The sequence below is a fragment of the Dunckerocampus dactyliophorus genome, chromosome 1 (genome assembly GCF_027744805.1).
Source record: "Dunckerocampus dactyliophorus isolate RoL2022-P2 chromosome 1, RoL_Ddac_1.1, whole genome shotgun sequence".
NCBI lineage: Eukaryota > Metazoa > Chordata > Actinopteri > Syngnathiformes > Syngnathidae > Dunckerocampus > Dunckerocampus dactyliophorus.
Window position 1 is genome coordinate 17,971,770 of NC_072819.1, and position 27,432 is coordinate 17,999,201.

The 27,432-nt window shown below is 40.0% G+C and overlaps 1 protein-coding gene across 1 annotated transcript in view; it reads left to right on the forward strand.

Moving 5' to 3' along the window:
- The window catches only part of LOC129178387 (vitamin D3 receptor A), an 83,521-nt gene that overhangs the window by 26,178 nt on the left and 29,911 nt on the right, over window positions 1-27,432 (forward strand). The window contains exons 3-4 of the mRNA XM_054770588.1: window positions 18,994-19,141; window positions 24,646-24,776. Coding sequence (XP_054626563.1) covers window positions 18,996-19,141; window positions 24,646-24,776 — 277 coding nt within the window. The 5' untranslated portion in view covers window positions 18,994-18,995. The remainder of the gene's footprint in view (window positions 1-18,993; window positions 19,142-24,645; window positions 24,777-27,432) is intronic.

Genomic DNA, 27,432 nt, shown 5'->3' on the forward strand with positions numbered 1-27,432 from the left:
ATTAGAAACTCCTCTATGTTCCTTGGACTAAGATAGAGGATCTCCTGTTTTCTGGCTTGATCTACCATCTGTCACTCTACTCTATTTTTCTATCTCAATCCACAAGGTCGAGACAGACGGCCGCCCCACAGAGCCTGGATTCTGTTCCAGGTTTCTTCCTCAGAGGGAGTTTTTCCTTGTGTCCATCGCCAATTGCTTACTCGTGCATGTTTTCAATTGGTTCTCTTTTTTTTCCATTTATGAGTGTGACCTTTATGTGTGCCATGAGATAACTGTTGTTGTGATTTGGTGCCATATACATGAATTGAATTCAATTAAATGTGCTGAAGGTTAAGGTATTGAAACGAATGTATTCAGGCTGTCAACAAAATAGCCAGGGATACGGTATACAGTCCAAAAATTGAGAATAAAATGTAGAAGCATCCTGAAGGAACCTTGTAACATGCAAAAAAATGTCATAAATGACCACCTCAATCTGGCGCAGAGTTGAAACCAGTAATTTGAACAACGTTTGCATGACAGAGCTTGGCACTGTAACTCGTTACCAAAGTCATCAGTATTTACAAATCCAGACCTGACAATACGAACGCATTTTTAAAACATGGCACACATTTTGACCCTTGAACACGCCTGGACGTTTCACTGCTCTCAGGTAAGCATTTTGTTGCATTTCAATGGTTTCAGTTTCTTTGTTCAGCCAGCCATTGCCATATGACGCTGGACCATAACAAAGACTTCACTCTGCACATAGCGTGACATGCGCCTCAACATTGACCTTTGAGACTGTGATTGGTTGGCTTGGAGAACATTGGAGAACCCCACCCCCCACCTCAGTACTCATAACATCAGTGATGTTGGGGAGCTGGACACATAGGGAGATGGGGAAGCCTCATTTTTGTCCAGAGTTTTCTAGTTTTCTTGTATCCAGAAAGTCCAAATCGCATCGAATGAACTGTTGGACATACGCTTGTGGTTGTTGCATCTCTGAGGTGTTTACCCTTGCTCAAGAGCGCATTGGCACCTGTCTAATGTAGAATCCTTTGCCCAAGTGTTGAGCTGTTGTCATTTTTATACCGTTGTCTTTTAATTATCTTTTTTTGTCACTGTTTTGGTGCTTCAAGATGGAAGTGGTTTGTGCTATTTAAAAAAAAAAAAAAAAAAAAAAAAAAAAGCAGCACGTGCGCTTGGATGGGTGGATGGTGTTAGTGTATAGAGTTACACTCACATACTTGGCAGTCTAGACGTTCTTAAGGAGCCCCCCCATATTACACGGCTTGGGGGGGGGGGGGGGGGGGGTTTAGCATCCCTGGATTGGATTTTAGGATTAATCTTTATTACTGCTCAAAAAAAGTGCTGGCAGATGCATACGGAACCTTTCCTGTGCCAAATACCATGTAGAGGAAAATGATGAAGTCATGTTTCCATTCAGAATGACTTAAGTATGTATTTATGGCTGACTTAAGGGTGCTGTGCCTCTTTGGCTCCAAATTACACTTTTTTTAAACCAAAAAATCGAAAAACACCACCGGGTAGAAGATATTACCAATCATGGTTTAAAAGGAGAGATTGAACAAATAAATGTCGATATTTGTCACAACTCGAAGTTAAACATTGTAAAAAATGTTCGGCTTGATATGATTTGTGATCATGGCTTTTACACCCTGCTGTCTCGTATACACGTACATGTCCGTAGCACATGCACCGTACACAAAGGCAGTCTCAGAGAAGTGGCGGACAATTTGGAGTCATTGTGTGGCTATGATAGGCTATACATAAAAGTATTAGGTAAAAGTAGCATACTAAAGACAGGGTTTCCACTAAGATTTTTTGAAGGTGTGGTGGTGGGCTGCATGGGAGGGCGGACTGCCGCTGCTCCGTCGTGCTGCTGCTGCGTTTGCAATTTTTTGTTATAACAAATAAAAACTTTTTATGACTCATTTCTTTATTAACTCATTTATTTAACTTTTTCAACAACCAGCAGAACATGAACAGAGAACATTGCAGAACTGCTATTTTAATGGCAAAGTTGCTGAGAGCACTTAAACTGAGAGTCTAAAATGTCAAGCCTCCTTTTGTTACCAAAAGTACAAAATTTTGTACTATTTAATACAAACCTAAATTTAATTTGATGCCTGTTTTAGAATAATCCGAACACATGGGAAATTAATTGTTCAATAATATATTTTTTCATTCAAAATAACACAGTTAACAAAAAAGAATTTAAATGTTTTTGTTATAGAAATCTGTCCTGTATAAACACAGTATAAATTCAGAGTCCAGGGTCATGGTAGAGCAGGTGTATCCAACTTTCAGCACTATTAAAGCTACTTCAGCAAAGGAAAGAAGATGTGATCTATTTGTGTTTTATGTGACTGCCAACATTTAAATTGTACTTTATTTGTACTATATTGTGCTCATTTGTCATTAAATACAGGCATCATGTTTAAATAGAACACCTATATTCTTTGGTGAGCTACTGCTAGCTGACGAGCTAGTGGTTGGAATCCCTTGTGATAGCGTCACTATCATAAAGCTGGACAACTTAGACACACATCTAGTGTTTTGAAGAAAAGCCATAAGTATTATAATGATAACAAGACAGCAAGATTGTTAAGTGACACCTTAAAAAAGTAAGTTGTGATATTGATTGACGATTGATGTACTCCCTGTGCGTGATAGCCACTTGTAGCTCGCCTGTGGGACAAAAACGAGCTGGCCAGCTGCCGCTAGCCAGGCAAAATGTGTAAACAAAAATGCCAGAAAGTCGAATAAGACTGAAACGTGAGCGATCACACATGCTGGCAAGATAGGCTTAGCCTCTGACAAGCTGTCGTCAATTCACTACACATTTTATGGGCGCTGCAATGCTGCCTCTGCCCACCAGAGGGAGTCAGAGGAGCCCAGACCCAGGAGGGAGGCTGACATCATTGCAGGCATGATAAGATGACATTGTGAGTGAGGCTGTTATATTGAGTGGCACAGTATTTAAAAGATTATTAGGAGTTCTGAAGTAAAGGAGATGTCATGTGATTAGAACTTAGCCATAAATTAGCCACACCATTGTATAAGCCGCAGTGTTCAAATTTTAAGAAAAAAGTAGCGGCTTACACACCGGACATTACGGTAATTAAGCTATATATGTATCTATATAGCATATCCATTCATACAATATATTACTTAACATTTTTTTCAAGTTTTTAAAAAAATCTATTTTTACGGTGTGGCGGCTTTTATTTTGTAGTGGCAGTGTGCCACGATCAATTACATGTATTGGAAACCCTTAAAGACAACAATTAAAAAAATAAAATAAAATAAGGTGAAAGAAAAAAATGCACACGCCCCTTTTAACCACCCTTTTCATTTTTTTTATATACTCACCATTATCCAACATCAATAATAACACCTACTTACCATTCCGAAATAAGGAACCCTTTCAGAATTTTTTTTCTGCATGCTTTCAATGGGGAAAAAGTACCTCCATCTGGTGGACAAATTCCTAAATTAAAAATTGAAAGCCAGTAGTCCAAATCAAAATTTTCGCATAAAGCATTGCATTAGATTAGGTTAAGATAAATGAAAAAGATAATTTTCAATGGTTTTCAATGTGTCACTTTTTGCATAGCATCATTTTAGGCTAATTTTAAGGAACAGAGAAGACAACTGTAAAGTGTTTTAAAAATGAATATCTAAAATGGCACACATCGCCAGTGTCTTATAAAGGGACTGTATGAAATGGGTTCCCTGACTGCCTAGTGCTTTTACTGCCTGCCTTGTGAAAAGTATAGATAATTTTTATGTACAATCTGTTGTTTTAAAGAAACCATGACTGGTAACATATACTATAAGAAACCACGACTGGTAACATATACTATCTGGTGGTGGTGGCTGAAAAAATGTAATCTTGAGAAAAATGAATACGGTCACTTTTAAGGGTTAAAGTCAATAATAGCATTCATTTAAGACTGTGTTGTCAGGTTTGGTATGGCCCAGACGAACTTTAGTGCAAAGTCTCTGATAGTGCCGTGCGTTTAGTCAAACGTGAACACTATCTTCCAGAATACGCTGCGTAACAAACAAGGACACCTATTGGAAGAGGGCCCAACAATAGGGAAACAAAGTGGTTCTATGAGCAAAGCCTTTTGAATGACCAGCATGCGGAGCAGGTGTTTGATAAATAACCATATTTTTATTACTCCTGCTTTATTGCCCCCAACAGGCAGTGTTTTCCTTTTTCTTGTTGGGCTGAGTGGAACTTTTTATTTCCTCCAGTTTAGCTGACACTGCATCCTCTGTTGGCTATGTGTAAAAATCCACTCCTGAAACGACATAAGGCCACCAATATACTTCCTGTCGTTCTTTTATTTTTTTTGGTCTATTCTACTTTGACGCTGTGATAAATGATCATCCAATCTCATTTGGACCATGTAGTTGTAGATTTATTTCAAGACTTTACCACTGCCAAATATTTAGTAACTTCAATCTCTCAAAAAAGATGATTTTCATCACGAACAACTGAGAAAAAACAGCATGTGAATTAAATATACTCTGTGAACATTCTAGCTCGTCTAATCTCCTTTACAAACCTATACCGCAATACTTGAAATATAATCAGATTATGCAGTGCTGTGTTAAAGTCTCTCTGATTATGCTTGATTTGGCAATCTCTTGTCACTCCTTGGCTGCAAATGATTTCCTCCCCACCTTTTTTATTTTATTTTGCTAATTATTTGCTGATATAACAATTTCCACATTCTTGTCCCTCGTCTCGGCCCACTCATGCACATTTTACGTGCTGTCTTATTTAGCTGCGGCCGGTGCTGGATTGGTGTGGTTTGTTCTCACCCAGATAACCCTGTCTATCAGGTTAATAATTCACCTTCATTGTTGGCCCTTTGGCCTTATTCCATGTAAACACAAACATAGCGACATGCCAGTTTCATGACACCACATTTGCAAGCTTCAGGTAGAAAAAGGCATTAGATGAATGAACAGTTGTGGTGTAAGATTAGCAGGGAGAAACCTGCTATCATTTAGAATATTATAGAAGCTGTCGTTTAGTCTGTATTTACATCTGTTGTATATTTAAGTTACTCATAACTTGGATGATATCCCCCGCCCAATGATGATTAATAAAGCCTTGCCTTTCTTTGATAAAACACAAAAGTACAAAAGTATTTAGACATAGACAATGACTTCCTGTATGGTAATTATCCAAATACATTGTAGCTCCTTAAAATGGAGATAAACTGCATAAAATTCTTAATTTTTTAAATTCTTGATTGGTAAATGTTATGTTTTTTTGAAACCCCTTAAACCCCTGAAAGTTTGCACTACAATTTCCTCTTGGTTGTTTTTAATATAAAACCTAGTGTTTAAAGGCAAAATAATATAACAATTTCCAAATACTTCTGGACCTTGTGTAACCTTTTTCAACTCTTTCATTTACATTGTGAATAATAAGTCCATAGAAAGTGAATCAAACTAGAGAAACATTTTTGCGCATCTGTATATAAATCTACAAGTCTGCTACAACTTTTCTTTTTCTTTTTCTTTCCAAAATACAGAACTCTAGCGTGATGACGTCTCAGCCGCACAAGCTGCACTGACGTAACTAATTGTTATCAGTTGGATACTGGAGCGTTGGGGGAAAGATGGTTGACCTTGTGTCCGGTGAAAAATAAAAATCGAGTAATGTTTTCAAAGTGGGACCAAGGAGGGAGAGGAAACTGGTGAGAGATATCTAGGATGACAGCCGAGCCAGAGGAGATAGCAACAGCTAGGTTTAGCACTACTGTTACCGACAATGCTAGCAAAGTCTAAATCAGATGGGATCAAACTCTTCTCTTGGCTAGAGTTTGACAACAACCTCATGTTGTGCAAATATTGCAAAGGACTGAAGCATGTCATGTAACTAGTAACATATAACTAGACAAAACAAACCAGCCTCGACGGTGACTGCTACCCTGATAGGCAGGTGATGTTTTCCGAGGTGAATATGAGGAGGCTGCTGAAGATCAAAATGAACATGGCCTACTTGTACACATGCCAGAATGACATTACATTGCATTGGTTTACAAATTCACTTTATACATAAATAGAAGGTATTAATATTATGATTGCAAAAACATTACCTGACATTGTTGTCGTCAGTTGGGTTGATATCAACGCCGTTCTTCTTGTGCAGTGTGATAATTGTTCTTTAGTAATGTAATTGCAAGTCATGTGATGTCAGTCATGTTATGTGAATGTATGTGTAGCTTATTACATGTGTGTATGGCATGCAGTATTCCAGACGATGTATGACACATTAATATTTGTGGACCGCAGAACCAGGGAGATGTAGGCATTATCATGGCACTGTGTTTATACGTATGAGTGCACATGTGTGTTACTGAGTACTTTGTTGCAGTGTTAATAATACAATTGTGTTATTTAAGAAATTTCACATTGCTCCTAAATTTTTTTCTGTCATTTAGGAGCACCTGTGCTCCTAGTGAAAAGGATGAGCGTACAGTCCTGCCTATGGTTTGACACCCATGAAGTTCATCAAAACACAGGACTTGATGGAAAAAGTCCTCTGTGCCAATAGATGGTAATCACATGAGGCGCGGATGTTGAGAGTAGCGTGGGAACTTTATCTCAGCCATGGGAAGGATGTAAATTTTGGGACACATCATCAGTAGTGTACCTTTTGAATCAGTGGGTGTTTCGGCCTTTCAACACTGGACACCCTCATCAAAGGCGGCCAACTTCAGGGTGATCAAGCCTGAACCTGTGTCCCATGCCCAATCATGAGTAAACTAGTGCCTGGAAAATGGAGGGAGATGAGCTAGGGAGTAAGGTCTCGACCTGGGATTAAAAAAAAAAACTGCCCCGCCCACCACGTCATCGCTCAGCCTCCCCACTTCCTCCCAGGGCACACCCCTGAGTAAGGGCAGGATTCAAGATTCAAGAGTTTTATTGTCATATGCACAGTAAAACAGGTAGTTATACTACGCAATGAAATTCTTATTCTGTTCATTCTCCCCAAAAAAAGAAAGAAAACACAAGAAAAAGAGTAAGAACATAAGAAACATTAAAGGAAGGAAGGGGGTAGGTTTAAAACATCTTTAGGGTCGTCAGGTGAGTACCCTTCTTCATTGGTGTTTCGATGATAGGCCCATGACACCTCCAGAGAGCTCATCGGCAACACCTGGCGTCCCAGTTGTGTGCTCCCCTCTGCTTTGAGCCCAGCAAGTGTCCTTGCGCTTGAACCATAGCCACTGGCTGCTTCTTTCGGCCGCTTCAGAGACTGATCTTATTGTCTGTCGCAGAGTCTGTCCATGAATGCCAAGGTCTTTCATAAGCCTGGTGGTAGAAGAAGCCACAAAACCTCTGCATCCTACTTCAGTTGTATAGACCTTGGCCTTCCATCCTCATTGTTCTGCATCTGCTACGAGCAGAATATTGACTTGAAATTTGTCACATCACCCAATGTGTTCTACAAAACGCAATATTACGTTTGGTGCATATTATTATGTGAATGACTGATGTTGCGCGGGTGGGACTTGCAACAAATTGTCCATAAGTCATTGAACATTTGTCTAATGATGTTGAAACATTGAGGATATCTGTATTACATTCCAATGCATTTTCAACACAATCCATAGGGAAATATTTGTCTATGTTGTTCCTTTTCATGCTTTTGGCTTTCTGTCCCTTGAATTCTTTCTACATTTCTCCTCTACGCTGACCTTCCCTTCATTCTCTCTTCCTCCTTGTTTTCCGCATTGCTCTATTCACTGTCTTCACAAGCCACTTTTTGTCTTGTTTTTGTTTTGTTTTTTTTTTTATACTCACAACTCCCTTCCCCTCTCCTTGTCGACTTGCCAACAGTCCGACCGCCTGTTCATTTTCATCCTCTACTGGGAAAACAAGGTCCAAAAGTTCAAAACTTGTGTTGTGGATTGCCAAGGAGAGAGAGGTAGCTCAAGAGAGCGAGGCCAAGCTTGGGACAGAACACATATTATCACCAAATAGATGGAATGTTAATCTAATTAGTAACCCCCTTGTCAGTGAAATGAAAAATAATTGATTACTCACTAACTTTTTGCAGTAATGATCACAGTGACTGAATTAGTGACAGTGTCTCACTAGTCATTGTCTCACTTATCGGAGGTAATGACTGACGCAAGAATTGCAAGGTTTATAGTGTGTCTTTCTGTGTAAATATCCCAAGTTACAATGTGGACACTAGGGATGAGCGAGTACACCACTATCTGTATCTGTATCTGTTTACCCATCTAAATTATCTCTATCTGTATCTATACTTGGAGTGGACAGGCCATAAACCGTAGGTGGGTGTGGTTTGGCCGGAAATGGATGGGGCTTAAATCTGTACATTATTTTTAGCCGGAAATTGACATGGATTGATCAGAAGTTGCGGGGTCGGTCGCTGTGTGTGACTGGCCAATCACAGAGTGTGAAGAGTGAATACATAAAAAGTTACCCAATGATGATTTTCCTTTATCATGATTACGGATAATGATGAGCTGTACTCGTTTCATGCTCGTACTCAGCAAAAATGCATTATCCGTAACAGATACTCGTCTGAAACGAGTATCCGGCTCACACCTAGTGGACATCATCATCATTATTCAAAAATAAATAGAAATGTCATACGGGAGGCACTTGCAGGGGTCAGGCGTGTGTGAGCTTGTTAAGTGCTTGTTGTCGTCCTTCCAGTGAGGAAGCCAGTGTTTTTTGTTTAACTTTATTGAGATTCAAATAGCAGTGACGGCTAGAGCTAGATTTACAAACGAGTCAAATTTAAGATATTTTTATGCTATTTTTATGAATTATGATATTTTTATGAATTTGACTACCAAGATGATTATGTACCCGGCCAGGAAGTGTTCAGACTTTTACTAGAGAAGGGTCCGTGTACTTCATTTTCTGTTAAAATGTAAGAACACAAATGTTTTCAGTTAGTAAAAAATTAATAGGACTAAGAAATATTTGAAAACAATTTGAAAAACATTTTTTAACCAAAGTGAATTGTCTTTTTTTGTTATCCTGACAATGAGCAACCTGTATTAATATACAAAAAAAACCTCCAAAGGAGTCAGTGCCTCAACAGCCATGAACCTCCCCGCACTCACTGTCCATTTGTTCTGTGTTATCACTGTTTCTTGAAGCAATGAAGGATTTTACTATTTGCCAGCTACCTGTAGAGGGCGCACTGAATTCATACCCATCTTGCTACAGTGTGATTTTGTAACAATTGCATCCAAATAAATACATGTTCTTAACAAAGTTAAAGGATTACAGTCATCTTCATAAGTGACCGTTGGAGTTGTCACTGTGCGGAGTGTGCGTGCTAAGCTTTGGCGTGGCTGGCTTGGAGTTTATAGTGGCGGGCTGTTTGTGAGGCCCTCTGTGAGGCAGCTGGTGGTAAAAACGAGGCCATGCTCCCCGTTGTGCTGCCTATAGGGCCTACTTCTCTATGGATTCCATTGCCTCCTCTACTAAGCTGTATACAGCCATGGGCATTGACTCTGCAACTAAGCTGTAAAAGAAAAAACAGTCCCAACAAACCAATCCAGTGATTTTAACTGGTTTGTTTTATTGTGCTAAACTTAGGAGGCTGACATTCACATTAAGATAAATTCTGAAAGAAGAGATTTCTTTCGAGTGTTTTTAGAAATTTGTCAAACTTGTCAGAATTAAGTGCTCTCTTGGACTATCTTGTATAAAGCTAACTATTATATATCATGCCAACATGTAAAGTTATTTTACTTAGCAAATGAAACTATGGCGCAGAATGCGTTCCAGCCCTGCCGAGAGTTTCTGTTTGTGCCCACTTTGCATTGCATTACAGTAAAAAAATGTGTAAATGTGCTAATTATAACTGTACTACTATTATACTGTATTACTCAAACAGAGAATGATAGTCCAGCAACAGTAGGTATGAGGAAAAACGGACCATTTACTTCTTGATACATCTGGTGTATAGTTTTATCACCAATAGGCTTGATATACTGTAGCTAGGCTCGACGTGGTCAAAGAAGTGTTCAAACCCGACATTACTCACCACGATGGGGCTGACTCTTTTCTCTTATAGCCAGTGACTTTTTGCCGCCCTGTGCCAGTTTCTCATGTATTGCAAATGTGTCAAACAGTGGTGGATGTTTCAGGAGGCCATGGGGTTGTGAAAATCCTTTTTCAAATGCAAAATGAGGTTGGTGGTATTAAACTTTCCCGGTTCTGTACCACTACGGAAACTTGTGCATGACAAGTTTTATACTCTGTATCTTTTTTGAGCTTTAATGAAAAACACAGCCACACGGCTGACATCACGCCTACTCCTTGCTAAACACGCTACCTCACGCTGTTGTTCTGATCACGTGGGTTCTGCATGCTGAATAGAAGGGCTGCTACTGGATAGAAGTGCTGGTGCAGAGTATGGAATGGACTGCTTGTATCGGAGTGCCAATATCTGAGATTTTCGATGCAGGCCAATATAATCCCATACTGTTTTTTGGCTGATATTGGACCGATATCAGTATTGGATTGGGACACCCCTGAATGTGAGAGAGCTATTTATCCGAAATGTGAAAACTCGTCATATATAACAAGCAAATTTTTTTTAGTTTAGTAATGATTTTGGAGTACATGAGAAAGCGGAGCGGGCCGCAGTCAGGAGATCGGGAAGACCTGGGATGAAATCTTCGTTGGGCATCTCTGGAGTTTGCATGTTCTCTCCGTGCGGTGTGGGTTTTCTCCGGGTACTCCTGTTTGCTCCCACATTCTAAAAACATGCATGTTAGGTTAATTGGCAACTCTAAATTGTCCGTAGGTTTGAATGTGAGAGTGAATGGTTGATTGTCTATATGTGCCCTGCGATTGACAGGCGACCAGCCCAAGGTGTACCCCGCCTGGGATAGGCTCCAGCATACCCGCATACTAGTGAGGATAAGTGGCATAGAAGATGGATGGATGGATGGATGGATGGATGGATGGTGAAAGCGGAGCTCTTTTTGACCACTTGCTCATTTCTTAACAAGTATATTGCACAGCACAGCAGCAACAATGTTGTAATAGCAGTAAGAAGCAAACTGCTCATCCAGCATTAAAACTGCTGATAAATTAATTGTAAAACAACAGTACGGCAAGTGTAACATGCATGCCTTTCACACCACCAGCTGAGTAGAGAAACCCATATTTTAAAGCGCATGCAGAGGTTAGGTAGATAAAGCTGCTGGGATGCTGATCACTCAGGGTGTCACGAGACGAGAATATATACGAGATTGGGTCTGCAAGAACGAGACGAGACATTTTAACATTACTTTAAAAAAAAAGTCCAATGAAAAAATATTAGGACTGTCAAAGTTAACATGTTAATAACGCGTTAACAGAAGTGTCCTTTAATGGCACTATTTTTCTTTGACGTGTGATTAAGGTTTGACCCTCAGCCCACACCGGATTTTGACGAAGTAGGATGACTGTAGCACCACAAGTGGAAACAAATATTGAGCAGGAAAGGACAAAGAACATTTTTATTGGTAAATTTAGCTTCAAAGCCCTGCCAGAGGTTCTCATAACAAGACCAAAGTTATTTGTATCTATTGTCGCTGCGATTGGAATTGTCACAAACTACGTCGTCGTTGACTTGCCAGAGAGAAGCGAGAAGGTACTGCAGCACTGCTGGTATTTTTTTGTGTGTCATTTATACAGTGGTATTTGGCATACGAGTGTCCCAACTAACAATTGTTTTTTTTTAGATGCGAGCCATATCTTAGCTGACATTTTCCTTTGAACTGAAAGCTAAAATTTGGGTACGGGCTGCTAGTTAACGGTAGGCATAGTCGAGGACAGCTATTTGGGGGTTTATGTTAATGTGACAATAGCTGAAGAGCAAGCAGCGCTAGCATTAGCTAGCATTAGCAACGCACTAGCTACTCATCAACACATCAGTTAAAGATACGTACAAATTAGCGATCTAATTAATCTTTTTTTATTATGTGTTTTGTAAAACTAAGACAGGACAACAATTTATAAGCACGAAACGAATACAGACCCACCATCCACCAGTACGAGCCTGGACTTCGTTTTTCAGGGAGGTTGTGTACCCAACAAATATGCACATTAGCACTCAATACTGTCATGAAATCTTACCTTTATGCATTCCCGCATAGTATCTGCCAAGTGGAACAAAATGCTGCTCGCATTAAACATGCACAAATTGGGGAATTTGTAAATCTATATTATTTTTTTAAATAAAATAATGGCCCATATTTCCAATATTGATATCCCTTTACATAAAATTGGACATAATTGTTGTAGTTGCGTCTGAAATCGTTTACCACAAAGAGATTTACATCCCTACTTATTATAGATAAAAATGTATTCCTATCTGCCATTAAATGTGACTAATTATGAGTTAACTATTGACAAAATGCATTTAAATATTTTAACCGATTGACAGCTCTAAAAAATCTACCAATTTACCTACCAATTCGAAAGGGTTAGAGTTAGGAGGGTTAGGGTTAATTTCAACTATGTTACACCTTTCCTGCCTGTTTGGAGAGACTAGGAAAACAGACATCCTTATGGCAATAAATAAAATAAATAGAATTTATTGAATTCATTTTAATTTATTTTGTGATTAATTAATTTATTATTGTCCCAGGCCTAGTTCCCACGAGACACTTTTTGCTAACGAGGAATCTTGTCACGTTTTAATGTTGTGAGGTCTTGTGACACCCCTACTGATCACTCATGGTACTTTAAATGCTGCTACTGCCATCCTGTGGACAAAAATCGACATCGGGGTTTCCCACAGCCAGAAGTGTCAATACCACTGTTTTTTTGGCCTGGTGCTAACTAGAGACCTCGGCGAGTATTCGCTTTTGTAGACTATGCACCTGATGACTACAGGAGACTGTGTTTTGAGGGTTTTTTAGAACAATGAGCTGCCACAAACAAATGAATGCACTCTGGTGCTATCTTTGCGTAAACCTTAATAAAACGTTAATGTTACATAGTATACAGATTATTTTAATTTATTTTACTTAGCCAGCAAGGTTTTTCAGCAAGGATATGTGCAGGTTACAACATATTCCATTTCTGTTGGTGCTCACTTTGCATTGCACTGAAAATGATTTACTGTCATCTTCTGGAGACTGCACATTGTAAACTCCCTAAAAAGAGTTTGAGTTCTCGGGCATTCCTTTATCTATCTATCTTAGTATGTTAATATGCAAAAACTGTACCCAATAGCTGTGTTTCTCAGTGTGTCATTACGCCAAAAGACAATTTAAACAGTCAGTGAAATATAAGCTTTAGTGTTTTTTGTCACGATATCTTGCCACCTCCAATTCAGAGGTCACAGTTAATTACTTGTCATGCACTATAGATCTGGTACACATTCTGGCGCCGTGGACCATACAATGACACTGCTGTCATGTTTAACCCACTTCAAAAAAACGTGATCATTTGCCGGGGATGCTTTAAATTGACGTAGTCCTTCTTTTACTTTACTTTATCAACCAGCAATTACAACTAATTGAGTTACTGATACAAGCTTTGCAAATTCACTGTAATTCCTTACTGGGCAGACCAATTTGTGTGCGATGCTCAATGGTAATTGTTAATGGTACTTGTGCAAGTAGTCAATACATTGATTGGCTAACCTTCAACAAAAAGCCCACTAATCTTAGCTGACGGGAGGTGTGTTGCATAGTAACACAAGAATGGTATTCTGGAGAAGGTAGAAGGACGAACAATCCTAAGCATGTCTGTCTGACTTGATGTACGGGTGGTCCTAACCACCACACTTGCATGCATTTTTCACTGCTGCTCCATCTGTTGGATTTGGATTTCACCCCTTAAGTTGATTATTGGATGAAGAAAATACCAAAAAGCACGGTATAAAGACTGAACAGCAGTACACAGTGTGAGACAAAAAAGGGCAGCTTGAACAGATGGCTCCTGGGTTCCACTAAAGACCGTATGTCCAAAGACAGGAGGGTTGTTGTTGGTGCTGCAGCCCTCGCTTCAGAGTCTGCTCATGGATAGGAACGACAAATTTACGATAGCTGGAACAGCAGACAGATTCAAAGCTTGAAGGGGCACAGAGGAGGGTTTGGTTGGAGAGAAATAGAAAGGGGAAACGCAAACAGTGACAAGAAACTGGCTTGCTTCACAAGGATTCTTCGTGCAATATTGGTATTTTTTTGTCAGTCTGTTGAAACCAGCTTTTTCAAACACATGCAGCACACCTTAATTACATTGTGTTTGACTTTTAAAGAATTGGATTAATATACCTAGATTATGCAATTAGTTCCCTCATTTATACACTACCAATGATTGATCAGAGCCGATCGATCAGAGTTCTGTACATGTGCCAGGCTCCGCGGCGGGAGATACCCTGAAGCAAATCCCATTTAAATTCACAACAGAGGCAGACACTACTTTCAACATGTCATCTGCGGGATCTCCTGATACCCATTTCTGGGGTGAAGAGGCCTTTTTGCTTCAGCAACTGAAAGAGCTCAACATTTTGAAGTTCATCAATGGACAAAAAACGAGAAATGGAGAAGTATTTAAAAAAATTAATTTTGGTCTGTAAACACGAGACTCGCTCCAGAACTACTTATAGTGTGGCGGGTCACGGTAGAATACACGATATGCTCAATATGGGCCGCACTTGTTTCAGTTGATTGACTGTCACTTCCATCATTTCAAGATAATGATCCTTTTGTAATGTCTGCCTGGAAGTTAAGGATGACGAGCTGTTTGATCAACAATCTCTTCATTGCAAAAACAAATAACACAGCAGGTAGGCCTGTCACGATAATCGCTAAATTAATTTAATCCAACGATAAAAAAACAAAGTCTTATCATTTTGCTGCCTCGATAAAACGACATGTGCATATACTGTATGCCTGTTTGTTTTCATCGTCTCTGTACCACACAGGCTGCATAACAAGAGCGTTCACTCTGCATGTGTCTGTGCGCATTGGTTCTATAGAGGAATGAACAGCGAGAGTGAACCCTATTCTCATTCAGCCTCTTTGTGGAGGTGGGGCTTCTAGTGAGTGGATACACAGATGGAGTGCTAGCAGTTAGCAAGCAAACACTAATATGAATGAAGGCACAAAAGCTGTGCTTTGTAAGCCGAAGGACACAGCCTGTGTGGAGGTGCAGCAGAGCCTTTGTCCCGACAGTCAACTCTTTCCAAAAGAAATGCAACCTTTCAATATGATTGAAAAGCCAACATTTCGGGAAATGTTAGAAATGTTTGACAGACAAATCGCCAGGGAGAACACATGTCACAAACAGCAATTGTTGAACGACATCAGAAATAGTGCATTTTATTCCGCCAACACAGATATGTTGTCCACCTCAAATGACCCCCTACATTAGTTTAACAATACACTACAGAACTGTGTGTGTGCATGTGTGTGTGTGTGTGTGGTTTTTACTGGAGTGTTTTTTTCTTGTTTTTTATTGATTTTGGTTATTATTGGGATTTTTATTTAAGTTCAATTTTTGCAAAATTTTGCTAAGTCCATTTTATTTTCATTGAGATTTTTTTGTTTAATTTATTATGATTTTTTATGTTTATTATGCACTTGACATTCCAATTAGAATGTTAAATATTCTTCGAAAATATATTGTTAAAAGTTTATTGCTTTTGATTTGATACGATGTACTCTTATTATTTTGCCATATAATTAATGAAAAAAATGGTCTCAAAAAATGTTGTCAATAATATTGATTATCGATAATAATTTGTAGGACAATTATCGTCCAGCAAAATTTGTTATTATGACAGGCCTAACACGCTACTGTCGGTGAAAACATCAGCAAACTCAACTCATCTCTGCACACACAAGCGCACACGCACGCACGCACGCACGCACGCACGCACGCACGCACGCACGCACGCACGCACATACACGCCACTATCATAGACGTCGAAAATCATAAAGCGACAGTAATAACTAGCAGTGTAGTGGTTGTTGTTGACTTGGAAATGTTGCGAGTACTTTACCATGTTTTTTTGTTTTATTACTGTTTCATTAAATGCATTTAATTAATGTAAACATGGACTTCACATACACATGTTAAAATGGAAGAGGCTGACTTATTTGGGGAATCTGACTAATTTAGTTCATGTAAACGTAGTGCTTCAAGGCTTGTAGTAACATCCACATTTTGCTATTGAGAATATTGTTGAATTCTGGAACTGGTTTTACATTTGAGGCGCCATCCTCCTCATGAATCAGCAGATTCTGAATCAGAATTTCTGGGCCAGTATCATTTCGCTTTGTGTTTAGCATTGCTGCCAGCAACCACTTTGAACTTCAGCAGTTCGCCAGTTAGGTTGGCTTGCTAGATAGATAGATAGATAGATAGTTTGGATGAGCAAGTACACCAGTATCTGTTCACCCATCTAAATTATCCGTATCTGGATATTTAGATCGGCGTGGGTGTGGTTTAACCAGAAATGGGTGGGACTTAAAACTGTACATTATTTTAAGTCTGAAATTGACATGGATTGATCAAAAGTTGCGATATTTTTGTTTATTTTTCAGCTATATTTGTACTGTCTATGTGTGTAAGTGATCAGTAAGACTTTATTTTTTAATGATCTGTGTGAAGTTGGTGATTCATGCAAACATCCACTTATGGCAAACAGGGAATCTGTCAGAATGAGGCACCGATCAACTCCTCTGTGGCTCGTAAAATGCATTATCTGCAACAGATACACATTTCTAACGAGTATCTGGCTCATCCCCAGTCACAGTAGTGATGTGTCGTTCGTGAATGAATTGGCAATAAGAACCGGCTCCAGGAGAAATTGACATATACAGGTATTCACTTAGTGCCAGCAGCTGTCAGCGCTTGTAACTAGTTTATTTCAAGGAATCTGTACCTCTCGCCTATCCAAGTTAAAGTTGAGGGTGTCAGCAAACTGAAGTGTAGTAATGAACGCCGAAATAGGTCAAAAATTTTGTATTGACAGCAGAGCTCTTGCCATATACTGTACGTCCTTTCCAGTCACCTCCAAAAAAAGGGCCAATTAGTTACACGCCTGTAGTCAAATTTTACACACTTGTTAGCCAGTACCCAAAATTTTGCGGTGATTCGACCAAACACCCTTAATTCACAGTGGGTGCTTTGCAGAGCTTTATACAAAATTTACAGTCGATCTTCAATTTACGGGGTCAAACCTTGGTGGTTTAAAGTTAGTTAGCTAGTTTGGATTTTTTTGACATGAAGTTGTATGACATCCCCATCAGCAGTGTAGTCCGTCAACAGCGACTTACCCCCAACTTGGTCTCCTAAGTCCAGTTCTGGCCAGATTTCGGTGATGAAGAACGTTAGTTCTGCTTAGTTGCTGGGGCCATTTAAGTAGAGTTTGGCTTCTCAAAACAATATGTGTTCAAAAGAGTAACACATTTGAATCGCAACAATGCCTCCTTAAAAAAAAAAAAAAAAAAAACGACCTCAAAACGCTCGCCGTTATATTTGTCTCCCGCCGTATGCCTGCGCACTGTCACCTGTGCATTCATGTGTATGTAATGAACACACTCGTGGTAACTCTGTCACTCTTCTTCCGCAATGGAGCTCCGCGGCCATCTTGTTTACGTATGTGTTCTACAGTGGAAGAAGATGCTAGCGTCTTCAACACATACACATGAATGCACATGTGTCAGACTACGTAGTAACAGCACACCACACGATAGTGTGCATGTTTTGTCAAATTTTTCATTCTTTTGTGTGCAGTTACACTATGGGATGTCCTACATTTTTCTTATGACTAACACATAGAATTTTACCATGGAGCAAATCTGTTTTTCATGTGTTTTCAGCTACGTTGCATCACAATTAATGTCCAAGTGGACTCCAATAACTTACTGCCCATTGCTATCCAGTCCACATCGTTGGGTTGCCAACCTACAGTGTGGACTTGTATTGGGCTTAGTGTATAAATAATGTACATTTAGAAATACAATGATTGATAAGTTAATTAGGTGCGTATTCGGTGCAGATTGGCTGGATGCAATTGAAATAGGAAACATTTGCAGAAAGAAGTATTTTGTGTCAGAACGAGAGCAAATATTTATGTCCTTGGATGAATAAAAGTTTGGAAGCCCTGGTCGACACCAGGAAATAGTTGGCCAGTGATTGTATAAATGTAATTAGGTTTTTCCATGAACTGTCCAGGTAACGAAAGCTAATGCGGAGGGCTGATTGTTTGTTTGTTCATGGGCTTCACCATTTCGTTTGCCTTCATTCCCTTCTTATGTGTTTTTGTCCTGGTTTGACATGCATCAGCGGAGGCTCTGATGCATGTCTGCTGTATCCTTGCAGCCACGTGACCACTTAGCCCGCTTTGCACGCTAAGTTCCTCGCGTGAATCCCCCTCCTCTCTTTTGCCCTCGTTCAGCCGTCTTCCCCTCACATGACTCTTCCTTCTCGCGCAAATTATTTATGTTGTCAACGTGTAAGGATTGTTTCACGTAACCGCAGCTATACGGTTCTTGCAATTGTTTTTCACCCTCACATTGTCTTAATGTGCAGATTCAAGCAACATCTGAATTTAAACAATAGATTTCTTTGCCATTAAGTCAATCATAGGGATTTTCATTTTCTGAAAAGGTGTTGTTTGTGTGTTTACACCTATCACCTGATGACTCATTCAGGAAATAGCGGCTTGTGCTAGTGAGAAACTGCCTCATGCTAAATATGCTAATAGCCCAGCACCTGTTTTTTTTTTTTTTTTTTTTTTTTTTTTATAAGAGGACACCAACCTAGGAACACTTGACCAAGCACATGCTTATATTTTCTCCGACAAAAACACACATTGAGAGGTTAGTGGCATTCATAGGCAGGGATACGCTAGCTTTTATCCTTTTTCTGTAAAGAAGAAGGAACAACAGAGATGAACAATTAATGGCTTTGAACAGTTTTTCTTTTTTTCTCCTTTGGTTTCCACAGTGATGGAGCCCATGACGGTTACTACGTCGGTGGCAGGACCAGATGAGTTCGACCGCAATGCTCCGCGGATCTGTGGGGTGTGTGGCGATAAGGCCACCGGCTTCCACTTCAACGCCATGACCTGTGAGGGCTGCAAGGGCTTCTTCAGGTCAGTGTGATGCTTTGTGTGTCATCAGTCATATCTCATTATAGCTGGGGCATTTATTTACCGAAATTGCAAAGATGAAGAGGTGTTAATTAGAAGCAGGTGATAATTGGAGAAAGGCTGTTCCAAAATTTGAACTGTCGTTATATATAACAAGTACATTTTTGTACTATAATGGTCTGGAATGCATGAAAAAATAGCTCTCTTCACATTTAATTTATTAACAAATATACGTATTTTGCACTACATAGTGGAAACAGAACCAATGTTGTAATAACAGCATTATTACAGGAGGGGAGTTAATTATTAACAACAGAATAGCAAGTATAACACACTTGAGTTTCATACCAACAGCTGAATAGCGACATTTTAAAGCACATGCAGCGGTAGATAGATACAGTAGCTACTGGATGCTGGCTACTCGAGATACTTCAAATGCAACTTCTGCTGTCTTGTGAAGTTAATTAAAAACAACTCAGGAGGTTGCCTACAGCCACAGCTGTGAAGGTTTTTTGACCCGATGCTAATTAGACATCGCTGCGGTTACTTGCTATTGTAGACCACACACCCAGGAGACCCTCTATAGGAGACCCTGTTGCGTTAAATGGAGCATATACGGTATTTGACTTATGTTGCAATCTGTTTCTATTGAATGGGCATACATACTGTTTCTATTAGAGATGGGCATGATAATTGATTAATTTCTCAACTCATTGTTGACAAAACAGAAAAGGCAAAATGGCTTGCATTTATTGTCAGCCACCAGCAGAGGCACTGTAATGTCACTCAACTATTTCTGCAATGGGAAGTTGTACTTTAGCCATGCAACTTCTCCGGGCAGCAATGTTCTGCTCAATTCAACACAGGCGTGGAAACAGGAGTTCAGACCATCCCATTAAAAATTAGATTTCGAAATTGTAGAAATTATTGCTGATTTTGACCATCAAGTAAATGTAGTGAAATGCCCATATGAATCAAACTAAAAATATTCAAATGCTCATTCACTAGTTTGAGCTTCCTGTGGCTTACAAAATTGCATGTGACAATTTGTAGGGGCTGTCCTACAGCAAAACAAAATATAGTTAATGTAAATTCCGTACTATAAGACACTACTTTTAGATCGGGAAGACCTGGGTTTGATTCTCCCTTGGGCACTTCTGTGTGGAGTTTGCATGTTCTCCCCGTGCGCGCGTGTGTTTTCTCAGGGTACTCCGGTTTCCTCCCACATTCCAAAAACATGCATGTTAGGTTAATTGGTGACTCTAAATTGTCCATAGGCATGAATGTGAGTGTGAATGGTTGTTTGTCTATATGTGCCCTGCCATTGGCTGACGACCAGTCCAGGGTGTACCCCGCCTGTCGCCCGAAGTCAGCTGGGATAGGCTCCAGCATGCCCCCGCGACCCTAAAAAGTGGAGAAGCGGTATAGAAAATGGATGGATGGATGGAAGACGCTACTTTTTTCACTCACTTTGAACCCTGGATGTAGATAATTTATGGCTAAAAGAACTACAGTTCCCATGATACTAAGGCTACGTTCACACTACAGGGTATGATGTCCCATTCAGATTATTTTGTTTAAATCAGATTTTTTTTAATGTGGTCGTCCACATCACCAAACAAATGCTACTTGTTAATGTGAACGCAAAGCACCTGGAAAGTGACGTGCATATGCAAAAGCACGACATCACTTGCATTTCCATGTGTTTACGGAAGTAAAGATTGATGCGGTGTGTGCTCTAGTGATGTGCGATACCATTGATTTCATTTCTGATCCGATACTGGGTAAAATTCAGGTATTTGCGATACCGATCCAATACTATGTGGAAATTCACCTTTTGTGTCTGGTACATCTTAAAAAGTAGTGTACAATATTTCAAATTAGAGCATAAAGAATACAAGGGATCATAGAAATTTATTGATTTATTTTAAACCCTGAAGTATACCTCAGTGTACTTCAGTATATATACTGAGGTTGTGGGGTGATTTACAATATAGACAAGCTAATATACAACATAGAAAAAACAAAGGACAAAATCATATAGATGATGTATCAAAAGTATTACTATTTGGATTTCAGAATCGACTTTAGAGCATGAAGAGCTGTATCGGAAGGATCGATATTTCATTATCGATCCGCACATTGGTAGTGTGCTCTCCTTAGTGTGTTTGTGGCAATTTCAAAGATTTTCTGCATCGGGAGTCAATATTTTCTCAACCAAATGATTCTGTATAGAAGATAGAGAATTTTGACTATAGCAGTTCGTAGACAACTTGCTGCCACGTCTGTTCCAAAGCGTGTGTGGGTGTTATGTCGGTGGCAGGAGTGGTGAGACATGACGAGAGCTGCTTCACTAACACTTTTTAAAAATAATTTTCGCATGAGAATATTTTTTGCCTACATCGGTGAGTACCTATATCCAAGTCTTGCACGATAAACCACACCTTTCCATGACTACCTACATCCGTGAGTACCTTTAAAGCCTCGGTAAGCATGGCAATACACGCTTTTTGTTGACGTATAGGTCGGATATTTGCGACCTGACCGTTCATACTGCAGTCGCATGATCTCATCGCATACATATTTATATCCACATACGAATGACGTGTGTCACATTTGAAAAAGTCAGAATTGTGCTGCTCACACTGACATGAAAAAATCAGATACAGGTCAGTTATGAGCAAAAAAATGGGAATTGACCTGCAGTGTGAACATAGCCTTGGATTGCTGAGTCAGGAAGTAGTGAATTGGTGTTGTGAAGTGGACTCTAATATCACATGTTTTGAAGTCTTACGTAGCGGTCGTGTTTTGATCTGATAAATCTTAAGTAAGTTTGAAGTGTAGAGTTCTGCTAGGGGTGCTCAGATCGCGGCAGCTGTTGAACTCTGATGTGGGAAAATAAGCGTCTCACATCTCATTTATTGGAGCTGGGAACACGAGTGTAGGTAGGATTGCAAGGTTGACTGTCATTCTGTGTAAATATCCCTCTATATAACGTGGACACTTGGACAAGTGTGGCCTATACAGTATATGTATAAACTTTTTTTTCTCTTTTAAATTTGGTGGGTGTGGCTAATGTTCAGGTATCAATAATCCAGAATTTACAGTATTACTTACCTTTCCTGTAACTTACTATAATAAACAATTAATATAGCTATAGTTAATGACTGATAGTAAAGAGTCAACCCTGCTTGACTTACCTGTTTTTGTAAGAAGGTGTGTTTTTCTGCTCCCTTCATTAACATGTATGCACCTGTTCAAGCGACATTATTCATCTGTCATCAATTGTTGTTTGTTTTCTCCTCTTTCAGGCACTAACACTTTTTTTCTTACAATACAGTGTTCTTACATGCAATTACCAGATTGTGTTGTGATTGATTGTAATTTCACTAGAAGACTGGATCTGGGTTTTTTTTGGACTTACCGTATTTTCACGACCATAAGGCGCACCGTATTAAAGGGCGCAGTCTCAGTTACAGTGCTATTTCTGTATTTAACACATTTACATACCGTATTATTGGGCGCAGGCAGTCAAACATACGGGCGCTCAGGAGTCAGCGAGTAAGCGATAGTGCTTTATTTCTTTGGGCAGATTAAGAACAGATCTCTCATACAGACCCACTGGAAATCGCGGAAGGTCATCGCAGTCATGGTGCACAACTAAAAACATCATACAGCAACGCAGCAGATAGACAAAAACAGACAAGACACTACCGCTTTTTGTGCAGAACAATAACTAACAACTATGTAGCTCAAACATGTAACTTTAAGAGCATTTGCACCAAAACACTACGGCAAAGCACGCTGGGGAACAGGACGTGGGCCCAGTGACGCTACAATACGCTCGCATGCATGCACGCTAAAACATACGCTAGCATCCATGCTAGCGTATGTTTTTAAAAAGGCAGCAGGAGCAAGACTGAGTTGGGTTGTACTATCTTGAAGTATTTAACAATGTACTCACGTTATGTTTGATCAATCCTCATCCACAAATCAAAGTCCTCATTTTCTGTATCCGAAATGAACAGCGGGGTAAGTTCTCCATCAAACACCAGGTTCCCTCTCGTCATTGTCAGTCAGTGTCGTTGCCGTGCGGCTCCTCAGAAATGTTGCCGGCTTTTGCGAAAGCTCGAACAACAGTGCAAGCAGACACGTTAGCCCAAGCATCCACAATCCATTCACAAATTGTGGCGTAATTTGGCCGTTGCTGCCTCCCAGTCTTAGTGAAGCTGTGTTCTCCATCTATCATCCATCGCTCCCACACCGCTCGCAACTTCAGTTTGAACACCCTGTTTACACCGATGTCCAGCGGTTGAAGTTCCTTCGTCAATCCTCCTGGAATGATGTTAAGCTCCGAGTTCATTTGCTGCACTTGGTTTTTCACAGTGGCTGTGAGGTGGCCGCGCATGGAGTCCCAGATCAACAGGGACGGTGACGCGTGGAAAAAAAACATCCGGTGTCTTTACGTACACGTCACTCAGCCACTCAGCCACTCAGCCACTCAGCCATTTCCTCCTCGTCCATCCAGCCCTTTTGATTGGTCTTAACGATGACTCCGGCTGGAAACTTTTCTTTAGGCAGCGTCTTCCTCTTAAAAATCACTACAGGTGGCAGTTTCTGTCCATTACCATGGCAACCAAGCACAACAGTAAAAGCCGACTTCTCGTGCCCCGTTGTGTGTATCGCTACCGTGCTGGTCCCCTTCTTCTCTACAGTGTGGTTCACCGGGATGTCAAAAGTGAGCGGTGCGTCGTCCATGTTGGTGATGTGGTTGGGCTGGATGTGTTTGTCGGCAATTTTTTTTTACTGCTATCGGAGTTGCTGCGCCATGGTAGTCCTTGCCCGGATGGATAGATGGCGCCGTTTCGTTGATCTTGAATTCTCTAATGGCTGCTCGATTCCCATGTTCCCCCGTGTACTGTAAGTGATAGCTTGCAGTTTAACCTGTGCTTCATAAGCCTGTGTCTTTGTAGGTGGCGTTTTCAAGGGTCCTTAGCCAAACCGATGTTGTTTTGCACAATGCACATACTGGCACTATGTACTACCTACTAGGGGTGTGCCATTAGCGTCCTCTTTCACGCCCACCCTTCCCCCTTTAACGTCCGCATGCTGTCCTCAGTCACGTCCGCCTTTCGTCTATATAAGCAGCGTGTTGGCAGGAAATGCTTCCAGTCAGTCAAGCGGAGCGCTCATCAAAGTCACACAACAACATTAACAGATTTTGGAACTCGGTGTACACATAAGCGCGCCGCATTATAAGGCGCCACATCCATTTTGGAGAAAATTTAAGACTTTTAAGTGCGCCTTATTGTCGTGAAAATACGGTAATTGTGCATATAGCGAAGGTAAAAATTCTATTATCATTATAAGGGTTTTAATTGGACACGTCTTGTTTTACAGTTATTTAATGTGCTTCTCGAGCGGGTTTCCCTTCAATGTAATTGAACTGCAGCCGTAGGTCATAAATTACTGTTGATGAGTGTACCTGATACTTTTCACTCCTGCAGGCGCAGTATGAAGCGTAAGGCCTCCTTTACTTGCCCTTTCAACGGAAGCTGTACCATCACCAAAGACAACCGCCGTCACTGCCAGGCCTGTCGCCTCAAGCGCTGCATTGACATCGGCATGATGAAAGAGTGTGAGTACGCCTATATGACTTGTTGACACTGTAATCTTAGACGAGAACATGTCCTTGCGGGTTTTTCAAAAGATGTTAAACTACATTAAGTACTTTATGTCAGTTGTGTACACTACCGTCAGTGTTTTGAGTTTATGTGGTGGTTAAGTGGTAGTGACTTCATGTGGCTGGGACGAATTAGAGGCAGGTTAGCTTGAAGGAAACTGCACTGGATTTAATCTCATAGTTAAAGACATTCAGAGGGATCTGGCTCAGTCGAATCAAAGGCAGCGTGTAAACGGATCTACTTTACTCCAAGGAGACAGACAATACAAGTAGTTGCTATGAAATGGAAAGGCCATAGCATATGGCGGGCTCAAAGAGAAGTCTAATATAAAAGAGTTTAGCTAGAAGTAATTCATTTATAATTGGCGACAAGGCAAGCAGTAAGTGACATAAAGGAGCCGCAGTGAAGCATGGGGATGGTACTCGAAGCATCAACAATGGCTTTCTATCTTCACACAAAGACATTTATCTGTGTTGTATTTCATTCCCTAACACGGGGGTCAAGAACCTATGGCTCTTTTGATGTCTGCATCTGGCTCTAAAACATTTCTTAACACTATAACATTTTTTTCTTTTCTTTTTTTGCTGACCTTTTAAAGTAAAATGTTACAGAAATCACAGTTGAAAATTATGTTCAAAATATAAAACATTCTAATGCATCTATTAATTTTCTACAGCAATGTTGATGGCTAGAGCCAATGCCATCTGTCCTTGCGATATTTACTGGGTCAGACGCCAAAACACGATTATAGTTAGATAATGCGGTAGCCTATCGGGTCATTGAGAAGTGAAGAAGTAAACGTCACGCCTTTAGTCAGTGTCATGTAGCACAAACATTGTTGACGAAGAGGATAACAAAAAGAAAATAGTGAAAAGAAAGAAAGATGAGGAGTACCATACATTTCAGCCCAATTGGACAGAGGAACTCGGCTTTGTGGAGAGAGTGGGTTTGGCGGTGTGTCCAATATGCAGTGATAAAATTTAATCGACGGTCAAATATAAAGCGGCACTTCCACACACGCCATGCTACATTTGCTTCTAAATGTCCAATGGGGGACAGCCGGAAGAAAGCATGCCAAGAGCTACTGTCCAGAGTGCAAGCTCGTCAGCAGTAACTTCGTGCATGGAGCCGACAAGCTGACTGGTCTTCGGCCAACTTTGCTGGTTCTTTAGCAATAGCGGAAAGCCATACACAGATGGTGAATATGCCAAAACATGCATGCTTGATGTTGCGAATCAACTTTTTGACGACTTTTCAGATAAAGACAAGATAATCAAACAAATAAAAGACATGCCTCTGCCAGCAAGAACTGTTCACGATCGTGCCATCAAGAAGGCAAATCAAGTGGAGGAAACACAAGTGAAGGACATGAAGCTTAACCTCAACACGTATCAACCAGACTAGAAAGCCATCAGCAAAACCATGCAGCACCAGAAGTCACATTAATGGTAAGAAGTATTTATGGGCCTGCAAGCAAAGAGCAGCAGCCCATACTACTATTCCAGTTTTATTATGGGCCCACAAGCAAATCGCAGCAGCCAATACTACTATTCAAAATGTATTATGGGCCTGCAAGTGAAAGCGCAGCAGCCCATACTACTATTCCTCATTAATGCTTATATCAACCTGCTATTAGTTTCGCTGGGTTACAAATATAAAAGGCTTTTCTCTGTATTTTTTCAGTGGCGAAATAAAACCAAAAATAATCTATACATCTAAGAGAAGAGGACTTATAATGTATCCACTTGCGCCATGGATACGATATAAGAAAAAAAAAACGATTATGTTGTAATTACTCAAATCTTTTTTTTGGGAGTGGGGGGTGGGTGAGGTATATTACACATGCGTTGACATGGTGTCAGTCTAGATCCAATGAAAACCCAATGAAAATCCAATGAAATGATTCGTCCTGCAGAGTAATTTGAAACCATAGAAAGAGGTGGGTGGAACGATCCCAATGTCCACATTACCAATACAGTGGGCAAATCGATGACCTGCAAGGATACAACTCTGTACCAGGGGTAATTGCGAGGGTAGGCCCATTCATAATTTCTACTGAAATATTTGTAATTATTTATACTTCAGTATTATTATTAGGGATGTCCCGATCCACATTTTTTGGCTTCCGATCCGATTTTTTTTATCGTCTTGCCAATCCAATCCAATCCGGTACCAATGTTTTTTTTGGTTTATTTTTCAATAATACTAATAAGCTTTTGTTACAAACATGATTTTGTGGGATTGGATATGGTTATGAAAATAGCTCTTCAAAGCATTAAACATAATGCAACGAAAGTATTGCTGAATTTACTTTTTCCATTACACAGCATGACCAACAATATTGTTTGGCTTTTGTAACAAACCTCTATGAGTCAGGTCCTTAATCCAATAAAAGATCCAATAAAAGTCCATCCAATAAAAGATCAAATTGGAAAAAATGGGTGTGCAAAATACTTTTAGGGTAGGACTAATCATTTGACATGGTTATAGACCAATTTGTGGTGTGATTTAGAATATATGACTTTTTTTTAACACATCTCTCTTAGTGCCCTATGAAATCTGTTTTATTTTTTCCCAAATTCCGTTTTTTTTTTTTAGAATTCAGTTTTT